General features: G+C 41.6%; 1 protein-coding gene across 1 annotated transcript; it reads left to right on the top strand.

Moving 5' to 3' along the window:
* Nucleotides 1-6391: 6391 nt before the first annotated feature.
* On the top strand, nucleotides 6392-8590 carry LOC121633480 (kelch repeat and BTB domain-containing protein 11-like). The gene has a single exon (XM_041975554.1). The coding sequence runs from the start codon at nucleotides 7012-7014 to the stop codon at nucleotides 8224-8226; it is 1215 nt and encodes a 404-aa protein (XP_041831488.1). The 5' UTR covers nucleotides 6392-7011; the 3' UTR covers nucleotides 8227-8590.
* Nucleotides 8591-11374: the final 2784 nt, after the last annotated feature.

Raw genomic sequence — 11374 nt, 5'->3', positions numbered from 1 at the left:
GTGCCTTGTGTTTGACTGTATCACCAAATAAACAGGACACAAAGGTTAAACACACACCTAGAACAAAACAGCTTGTAAGACCAACCAATTAGAGCCAGTTCTGTGATTAGAGGGAACAGTGCAGATGGTATGAGGGTGATGGATAAGAAGGAAACAGTGGTTCTCCACTACTGCCAGACAGTAAGGCAGATAATGAGAGGCAGAGTAGGTGTCTTCTCTTCTGGGGCGCTCTCATCCATGACTGGAAGGAGACCGAAGGCGGTGTGAGCCAGAGGCAGGGAAAAGCTTGTGCTCCAACGAAGGAAACTCATGACCACTCACCAACAGTTTAGTCCTATCAAAGTATTTTATTATCATCACCTTCATATATCATTCAGAATAAGAGTAGGGTGTATTTTTTGTTCTGCACCCACATCAGGGAGGTCTGGTTTCTGGAACTGACTGAAGGTCTAATGTGGTTTACAAACAAACAATACATAAATGCTTTTTTAAAAGGGTACATTTGCATTTTTATAAATGGAATAAAGTTTTGACAAATCAGAAACTGTGTGTTAATGAATCTTCATGCTCTGTAGAAAAATTCTGTTCAAATATAAACATCCAAAGTCTTACAGTTTTTCAGCAGGACTTGGTCTAATGTGGTGAAGGTCCCCTAAAAAGCCTTAAAATCCCCATTTTAGCATGTCACAGATCAGAAGCTAACTTCAGCTGATGTCTCTGAACACTTCCTCTACAAACAGTGAGGGACAGTGTTTAAAAACTAAACAACCACATTTCATTTATCATATTTCTGACTCTACATGGCTGCACGATCAAAGTTCTCCACCCCAATGTGGACAGAAAAGTGTCCATGCACATGCAGCTGAGAACATGTGGCGTAAATAACAGATAATAACCAGGGTTCACAAACTTACCTTCCATCCCACTAATAAACTGAACCTACCTACTAAAGCCTTCGTTTACAGCTATTCACCAACGTCTCTGCTGTATCTGTGGTGTAGCATACATCTAAGCTGCATCTCTCAAACACACATTTTCCAAGACCAAGTTCCGATCTTAACTTCTGATTGGTTATCAGTGCATTTGATTGAAAGCAAAGCTGCGTTCCTCTCACACTATTGGTAGATTAACTCAGTCAACAGTCGTGCACACATCACGTTATTTTCCTTCATATTTCTCCAAAACAACTCTCCACACCGGAGATCTGAGACGGTGTTGCCCTGCCTCCAGCTTCCATGGTTATTCCTAAATATGTATGTTTTGTTTTGGTCCATTCAGAAGTTGAAATGTGAGCGTTTATTTAAACAGCTGTATCTAACGTACAGAAAGTGACAAATTCTGAAACAGTTTCTCTTAAAAAGTTCTACTTTCATTTAAGGATGACGCCACATCAATGAGCTGTTTTCATGAACTTCTTTATTTAAACATCACTCTTCTAATGAACAAACAAAAGATAAAACATAGGTTAACTGACTAAATAATTTTCTGTCTTTAAGAGAACGCAACACAAAAACTGGAAGTGCATCATAAAAGATTTTAAGAACAGCTACTTTAAGATACTGATATAAAGTGTAATTACAAAAAAATATTTTAGTTAAACAAAGCAGGGATAAAAATAAAAGGCAGTAGTCTGATAGAAACTAAAACACCACAAGACAATGAAGCCACCACTTCTTATAAAACGCAATGCTGACAGCTTTTTTCTCTGTTTTCACTCAGTTCTGCTTTTGTTCAACACTCACAGCTAATTTTCACACTTATCTGCTACTATGCACGTCTTAGTCTGTGTTTTCTGTATGCTTAAAGACCATACAGATATTTAAACTTCACCCAAAATTCACAATCAAGTCGGTTTCTCTCCTGTGTGGACTCTCAGGTGTCTTTTAAGATTACTATGTACTGTAAACCTTTTCCCACAAACATCACAAGCAAATGGTTTCTCTCCTGTGTGGACTTTTTCTTTTTCTTTCAAGGACTTTTTCTTTACCAAACACCTGGATGACCTGTTTCCTGGATGGCTTCTCATGTGTCTCTGCAGAGACCTCTTAGAGAGAAATTCTTCTCCACATTCAAAGCAGCTAAAGACGATTTTTACAGTGTCACATGTTGTATGATTATTTTCACCCGACATCGGTGCCCCGCTCTGCTTACAATCACTGTCATTGTCTTCGGTTTCAGCTCCAGAATGTGACAAAGGTTTCTGCCATTCCTCATCACTGGAATCTTCATCATCACTGACTTCAGTCTCAGATGATTCAGAGGTCTTTCCGCTAGTATTTGGACTTGGGTTTCTAGATTGTTCGTGTGTTTCATTTGTATTTACATCTGATTCTAACTGAATCTGTTGAACTGAGCAGCTGGTTAGCGAATCTTAAAGAAAATGAGCATGTTACTACCTGATATTATGTTTCTCCATAGAAGTTTGTCATTTGAATTATTTGACGTTAAAACCAAAAAGTATTGCTAAACAGCTGCTAATTTTCACAGTTACCAGCTTAAAAATATGTCAATCAAATATAATTTAGCAAGCTAAGCTAGCAGTTAGCATAGCTCCTCAAACACACAGCTAGTCAGATGCTAGCAAGCTACCAAACATTTAACTTAAACTAACAGACTTAACATGAAAAGTGAAAAGTCACAAACCTAATCTGTACAAATGAACTCTGGGGTTGAAAACCGCATCCGGGATTTTGTTGCTAGGTTACCGCTCTACTTTCAGGTATCAAGCTAACCTAATGTTAGCTAATGGTGCTCGGATGTTTTATGAAGAAGGAACTTTAGAGCTAAACAACTGACCTTTACTTATTTGTCTCTAATTTTTGGTTAGATTTTATTGTTAAAACAAATTTTTTACAAATATCATTCAAAGTCTGAGAGATTTTGGGGGCATATCCACTCAAAGTTTGGCAGCAGTGAACTTTCAGCCACACCTGATTCTTCAATTTACTTTTGCTTCTTATAAAACTATTAAATTTTACCTATTGTTCATAATTAACCAACACAACTGTCTCCAACTCTTCCAGCCCCAACTTCAGCTCCACCATAGAAAGAAAACAAAACCACAAGACACCAACAGTGATCAGATTTGTCCGTATGCTAACTCTCTTTCTAACATGGGGGTAGTTCCAGAAAGTGGGTTATGTCTTCGCAATTCGAAGTGCAGGTTCGTCTGCTATATACATCACAGTGGCATGCCAAGCACAGACCCATTTGGAAGGCGTCTCTGAATCCACCTTGCAAACCTTCCCTTTGTTTGGCCTGTAGCGAAGGCTACTGGTGGAGGATCCTTCGTGGCCTCTTTTGTCCCAGAATTAATTTTGCAGAAGATGATGTTCTGAAGATGATGACCTTTCTCGTTTACCTCACTTTAGTAGAAATCTAACAAATCCAAATACATTAAATCACATATTTAATGGTTGCATTAAAATCATGTAATATTTGATATTTGTGGATCTTTAAGGGGGTAATGAAGAGTGTACCTGCTGGAAAATAACAGATAGCCTCAGATAGCTTTTTTAAATGTATTACTTTAAAATATTGTTTAGTTAAAAAGGTAAGATAAAACCCACTCAACCTGTGTTAACGATGACTACAGTATCCTATGATATGCAAAACTTTGGAAATTCTGAGTTTTAAGTGATTCAACATCCTATGTTGCTGCTATGGGAAATTCTCATTGGCTAGGTGGGCTGTCTCATGGTACGAGCGTTCGTGCAACGACCCTCCCTAGCCTACTTATTATGAGCAGTCCAAAGTGTCTAGGCCCTGAATTGGGACACAGCTACTAAGTATGTTGACCCTGAGTCGAGTGAAACTTGGACTTGAGCCTGAGCCTGTTGCCATGGTAACTGACTCTGTCAAGAAACCCAGAGTTTCTGCATGTCTCCTCTCACCTGAAGCAGGAAGTCAGGCATGTCTTGTCCATCCTGTATACAAACACACACACACACACACACACACACACACACACACACACACACACACACACACACACACACACACACAGCTGTCTGACCAACTGAATTTTGCAGCAAAACCATGAATACTCACAAGAATGTAGTCCATTGATTTGTTCTCACAGACTCGACTTTCTGCTGTTTAACACAGAAGAACTATGTAATAAAAAGATTTCCTGTTAAATTCTAGAAATTGTGTAAAATAACTCAGTTTAATGAGAATTAAAGACTTGTGCCACATTAAAGAGGCTTGCTGAGATTGGGCTAATATGTTGCTCGGTATAACATAATTCAGCTGCTGATAATCATACATTTTTGCCCGTGTTCTGTGGCTAAATCTGCAATCCTTTTGGTAAAAACAAAATTCAGCTTTAGCATGCTTCCTCATGTGTTTCTATAGTCTATAAATGTGAATCTCTAAGGCTACAGATGCTGTAATGTGGCTAAAGCTCCTCTGCTTTGCAGCATCGCTGCAGCTAAACACTGAGCAGCAGCAGAAGAAGCTGTTTTATTTCCTCAGAGTCCCTGATGGTTGCTCAGCTGATTGTCAAGAAGATGAATAAAGTGAGACTGGAAACCAAACATTGTTTTGTTTTTCTGATTTTGTTCAGGTCAAACCTTAAAAAGAAAAAACTGCAACATGAAGGCTTGATGTGGGGAAATGACGAAGCTATGATGAAGGCAATGCTGAGAGTTTGTTCTGGATTCAGGACGCTCTGATCCACAGACATGGGAAAAAGCAGCTGATCTCAGCAGAAATCGGTGCAGAGTCACAGAGTAGCTGCAACACCAGGAAGCTGCAGCTGCAACCTGATTATTCACAAATGAACAAATCTACACTCAGATTTATTGGCATTTCATTCTGGTTCAGAATCAGACAAAGTGAAGAGAAGTTATTGATCCTGCTGCAGTAAACGGACTCACCTCTGCAGCTTCGGGACTCTTCAGGATGAACCAGAGGGACAAAAACTTAAAAATATTGAATAAAAACCCTTCATGAGAAAGGCAATGAGACAATGTGTGATTTTAAATTTTATACATGCATTATTCTTCAGCAGGTTACCGTGAGTTGGATGACTAATGTCCAATAAAGTCATTAATTTGCAAATATGCTGTCCTCACTCATGCACAGAAAACAGGTTTGTTGTTTGTCAGAGATCAAGGGGTTAAATATAGTTAAATATATATATATATTTGATTTGATGCATCACTGGTTAGCAGTGTCAGATTTAAATTTTACCACACTTTCAGGTCCTTGGAGGACAAAACAAGTCAAATTACCAAAAAAATATTCATAATAAAAAGATGTGAATAATTGGATATTTGGTTGTTTTCACAAAGAAAAACATTAATCTGTATATTTTATAGCTGTCTTGGGGAGGGGACTGCTCTGTCCTGAAAGGGTAGTAAATTTGTCCCCAATGTCCTGTTAACTTTTTAGAAAAATGAACCTTTCATTCTTAAAAAAAATACATGCATGGGTGAAGATGGTATATTTGCATTTTAACCACTTCACTGGACATTAGTGAGTCATCCAATACATTCATTGTGTAAAATTTAATACTTACATTCATTACCAATTTACCTCACAGCTATATTTTTGTAAAATATTTAAATATAATATGAATTCTTTCAGTCTTGCGACAGACTGGTGTACCTGCCTCTCACCTGTTAAAATGCTGGGATGGGCTCCAGCTTACCTGCGACTGGTAATGCACTAAGTGGTCAAGATAATGAATAAATGTATTCTTTCATTAATTGAAATTAAAATAAATAAACTAAATAAAGTCAAATAAGACTCAAACTAAAAGAAGGCATCATGTTTGAAGAAGTAAAATATTGTATGTGAACTGTGTGGTTTTATTTTTTTAATAATTTATGCATCAGAGGATTATTGGAAAGAGAAATCCTTTCTCACTAAAATCCGTGAAACCAAAACGGTGGCGTTTGACATAAAAATGATCTGAAAGGAAAACTTTCTTTATGACCCACAGGTGGCCGAAGAAAATCAAAAATGAACAAATGACTGATTTAACTTCTTGTTGCATCTCTGAAAAACTCCCCACCTTTTGGACGATGTTTGGGTTCTGCTGCAGTTGTGTTGTTTCTGTTTGGGGATAAATACTCAGATTTATTTCATGCCAGTTGTTCACTGACTGAGCTCTTTGTATGCTGGGATGTGATCAGCATCACGGAGGACGGAGTGGGTGGAGGTGGAGGAGTACATGAGTTCTGTATGAATAAATAAATTTGTTACACAGTTTGTCCTGTTAATGGTTCTGCTCGTTGTGGAACATGTGGAAACTTCTGACCAGTTTCTGATCACTTTATTTTCCAGGTCTTTTGGACAGCTGCTCCACGATCAGAACCACGGACAGCTCAGCCATCCATCAGACTTCAGGTTCAGGTGTTCCTGAACTCTCGGGTCTAAACACAGAGATTTACAGCCCATGTGAGGTTTTAATTCTGCTCGTGTTTGCTGATTGGGTTGTAAATCTGTTCTGGACGTATCGAACCTTCTGTGCCACGTGACCACTGCCACTGTTTTTAATTAACATTATTCAAATTATCAATAAAAAAACAGAAGCTCGTACAGTGACTCCGCAGCGCGGTTCTGCGGCGGTTCTGGAACCGTGCTGCGGTTCTGTGTAGATCCATTGTTCCTCAGAGTGTTCTCCGGGGAGGACCCTTCGTGTCACAGGGCGTGACAGAGTCCAGCGTGGAGCTTCGGGAAGAGGAAAAGTCCAGCGGACACTGGTTGTCTTTGTGCCCGAAGACGCAGCGAATCGAGCCGGTCAGCAGGCGGGAAAGTTGGGCAGCAGGAATCACCGCGGCCCGGCGGAGGGGCGGAGGATGGAGAACCTAGAGGAGACTATTGTTCCGAGAGAGGCGGGTCAGAACTGCGCGTGAACAGGAAGAAAAACTTCTAGCAACAGGAGGAATAAAGAGGAGCGAACAGGGCGTCGACTGTGGCGAGAAAAGACAGAGTAGACAGAGGTCTGGATCTTCAGATGCATAATCTGCGCTGACCGGACCCGTATCGGCGCAACCTGCCATGATGCAGGCTGGTGGGGGTCAGGAGGCAGACTTGTCCTCTGGGGATCTTTGTTCAAACCTCGGATCAGCAGCTGCGGACATGTCGCAGCGGATCAGCGCAGAAAACTGCTGCGAGCTTCTGACAAAAGCAAAGCGCGAAGGCGCGGAGGAGGAGAAGCGGCGAATCTTCCGCTACATGAGCGACCACTACCTGGAGGTGCTGCGGACCCCCGCCGCATACGGACGGCTGGCGGCGGGGGAGAGGGAGCTCATCTTGGCACAGAGGTTGGAAGGGAAGAAGGTGCTGGCGGTGTCCGAAACCTGTGAGGTGTACGACCGCGGGGGGAGCCGAGAGGGCAGCCGACCACAGAGCCCGCAGCTGCCCGTCCCGGAGGACAACGCCCCGCGGCGGGTGTTCTACCTCCACCCGGACACGCGGCGGTGGGAGGTACTGACCAGCCTGCCAAAGGAGGTTCCAGCTAAAGGCTCCGGGATGTGCACCATGTACAACTACCTGTTTGTAGCGGGGGGCATGAAGATGCACGGAGACGGCCGCCCCGCAGCGTCGGACCGAGTGTTCTGCTACAACCCGTTGACCGGCCTGTGGAGCCAGATCCGCCCGCTAACGCAGCCGCGCTGTCAGCTCCAGCTGGTCTCCATGGACGGATACCTCTACGCCATCGGGGGGGAGTGTCTGTTCACGGTGGAGCGCTACGATCCGCGCGCAGACAGGTGGAGTCAGGTGGCACCGCTGCCCAAAGGTTCCTTCGCCGTAGCGCACGAGGCGACCTCCTGCGGCGGGGACCTGTTCGTGTCGGGTGGCTCGCTCTTCTACCGACTGCTGCGCTACGACTGCCGCCGGGACGAATGGGAGGAGTGTCCATTTAACGAGAGCCGGCGCCGCTCAACGGACATGGTGGCGCACCGGAGCGTCGCGTACCGCTTCGACGTGGACCGGGAGCGCGCGGGAGTGAGCGTGTATAGGTACAACACGGTGGTGAAGGTGTGGCTCGGCGGCGCGTTCTTCCCGCTGGAGAACCCGCTGCCGTTCCGCTGCGCGGTGCTGGAGGATCGGATCTACTGCGTCAACAGGAGCCACGTGCGGCAATTCGAGGTGCGGGAGGAGAGGGAGGGGTTCCTGTCGGAGGTGTTGCCCTCCCCCGCGGAGGCTAGAGGAGCCCTGGTGCCCTTTGTCCTCATTTTGAGCCGGACCAATGAAACACACCGGAACTGAGACAGAAAACCGGAGAAACTCGAATCGTTTTCTTCCCGCCGCGGTGCCTTTTTGTTGCTGCTTGAAATTCGCTGTTAGTTCCTGTCTGGGGTTGCTGGGTTGAATCCCAGCACAGGAAGTGAATGTGTTAAACACAAGTTTTTATCCAGAGGCTGAGCTGCAGCGGGCGGAAGGAAAAATGACTGAATCACGGTTTGGATGAACATTAGAAACATTAGAAACTCAGCTGAGGAAGATCACGTGATCTGTCTGGAACATGAACATTCAGATCATTTCTGCAGCTTTCAGCCACTTCTGCTCTTTTTCCTTATCGATGAAGTTTGTGTGTTAGCAGGTTTGTTTATGCTTCAAATAAACAGCTGGAGAAAATAACGTTTCCTCCTTTTGACAGATTTATTTTTGGTGGAAATTGTCATCACATTTAATTTGTAAAACATCATCCAAGATTCAGAAATTAGCCCAACATGACAGAAGCTCTCTCGCATCACAATGATCTTTTCTCAGAATTTAACAGGAAAATCTTTATGATGGAAAAAGTCAAGATGCTCTGCAGCTGAGCCAGAAACAACAACAAAACAATCTCAATTAATTCCATCTAAAGATTTTCTCATGTTATATTGTTGATACTCGTCCAAGTGAATTAAAGAGAAATGTAATGATAGAAGAAAGCAGAAAAGAGATGACCTCTTTATGTAGCACCAGAACTGCAACTCAGTGCTTCACATCAATGAAAATAGAAGAATTAAATAATAAATACAATAAATGTAAATAAATATAAATGAAATATAATAAAATGAATAAGGAAGCAAAGATAAGCAAATTAAAATGTTATAATGAAATTAAATCTTTATTTGTCAGCATATATCTTAACCCATCCCTTGTAACTGTAGGATTTCCTGCCATTTTCCAGCACCTGGGCAGAAGTTGGGGGGTTAAGGGCCTTGCTCAGGGGCCCACAGTGGTTCACCTCTGTTGCCAGAACCCAGGTTCTCCAGACCCAAGTCCACATCTGTTACCACTCAGCTTCCATTTAAAAGTGGAACTGTAGAAAAAAATAAAACTAACAACATGCTGCACATAGTAAACTCTGAACCAGCTGAGCTAAACCTCCTTAAAAGCCTCATCTTAAAAGTAGAGACAGAGTCCAGATCCGGAGCACGACTGGTAGCTGGTTCCTCAGGAGTCTGATAGCTGAAGGTTCTGCCTTCAACGGGAACCAACAGGGTGTTGTCGTTGGGCCATGTGGACCAAGGAGATGTAGCGAGATCAACACCAGCTTTATATGTAGGAGCAGAACTTCAACCCTGGAACTCAATAAGAGAAGCAGGACTGGGGAAATGTGATCGCTCCTCCCCATCAGTTGGAGGCTGTTTAGAGAAGCTTTAGAACAACAAACCAACACAGAATTAAAGTAATCTAATCTAGAAGTAACAAACCCAAGAATTCCCTAAATCTTCCCCATTAATGCAACATTTCAGAGATGAAAAATAAAAAAAGAAGCAGTTTCAGTGTTTATAAGTGAGTTAGGCGACAGTAAAAGGTCAAAGACAAGGACACAGATACACTCTGAGATCTGGAGAAAAACTCAACATACTTCATTTTTAATAAGGAATGTCAGCGATTATGTAATAAAGAACAGATTATACTAAAGAAATAGATTATAAACAAATACAGACACACTGGAACAAATTAACAGGAAATTACCAAGTTTTCTTCTGTATTCTTCATATGTTTTTGTATTAATTTAATCAGTTTAAATCAAGTACAAACATTAAGTGGAAATTTAAGACTTTGTCGACCTGATCTCAGCTCCGTCTCTGGAACCAGGAAAAGTCCACAGACTGGAGAAATTCCTGCTCAGTATGTAGGAAACTGAAACCCATGTGGATCTGAATCCAGTAGTATTATTTACACTGTAAACATAGTACTCTTTTTTACCAGGACAAAATGAGTCTCCGGCCATATGCAAAATGATGAAAAGTGTTGAAATGAAAAGTTTTCAGGAGGTTAAGGACGCATCTGATCTAACAACCACAACCGGTTCATGTGAGACTGTCATGAAACGCAGTGAAGACGTATCCTTCAGTAACGTTTCATCCCAGATGATAAAACTGGAGTCAGATGACGTGAAGCTGAACCCATGAATGTTTCATGTTTGTGTTACTATTTATTTTATTTATTTATTTTATTTTTTTGCTATTTTTTAATCTGGATATTTGTTAAGTTTGTTTTCATATAATTCATTTAATTTTATTCTGATTCTTGTCTTATTCTTTCATGCTGCTGTAACGTTCTTGGTCTGATTCTGACTGAGCTGAGCGCCAAACAGGTGAACTTTTAATCAAACAGCACCACCTGCTGGAGAACAGTCATAATTACAGTCACAGCAACCGCTTCTTTTTTAGCAGCTTTAACAGGAAAATCTGAAGGAACACGACTTCCAAACAGACAAACAACTCTACAGCTGTTCACCACGTAATTAAAATTAAATTTTCAGTTTTAAGATGGTTTGAATGAGGTTTAATACAGTCCAGTTAAATCACTTAATCCAGCCGCGTTTCTTTCTGTAGATATTCAGAGATTTACTGAAAAGAAAAATAAATATATCTCAGAAAAAGAGTTTATTTAACTCTAAGAAGCTTGAAAGAGAATATTTGGTCAAAGCAGCTTTATTCTTTCTGTCTCTTCACTTCTTGAAGAACTTTCCAAAGCAGTGATTTAGATGTTTTATATATTATCTATATATTATTTAGATGTTTGTTATATATATATATATATATAATTTTTAGTTCTCCCCCAACACACTACTTTTATGCAGATGGCTTACCAACGAGGACTGTGATTGATTCAGCTAAAAAAAAGGCAAGAAGACATTGCTGGCGGCAGAGAGGAAAAGGCCGATAGAGCAAAAAATAAGAGTGAAGATCAGACTGAGTTGTTCTGGCTGGATGGAGCTCACAGTGCAGGCAGGATGCAGGATGCTGGATCAGCCGTCGACGGGACGCATCACAAAACAAAATGGCTGACATTCCCTGATCCATGTGAAGAAGTGTCATAAAGAAGTCAAAGTTTAGATGCAGGTGATTGTGTTTGATCCCACCAAGATCTCTCTCTTTGTGGCCGTTTGTAAAACCAGATTTTACAAATC

Source organism: Melanotaenia boesemani, chromosome 22 (genome assembly GCF_017639745.1).
Source record: "Melanotaenia boesemani isolate fMelBoe1 chromosome 22, fMelBoe1.pri, whole genome shotgun sequence".
NCBI lineage: Eukaryota > Metazoa > Chordata > Actinopteri > Atheriniformes > Melanotaeniidae > Melanotaenia > Melanotaenia boesemani.
The sequence above is the reverse complement of the archived record's forward strand: the minus strand, read 5'-3'. Positions and strand labels throughout refer to the sequence as shown.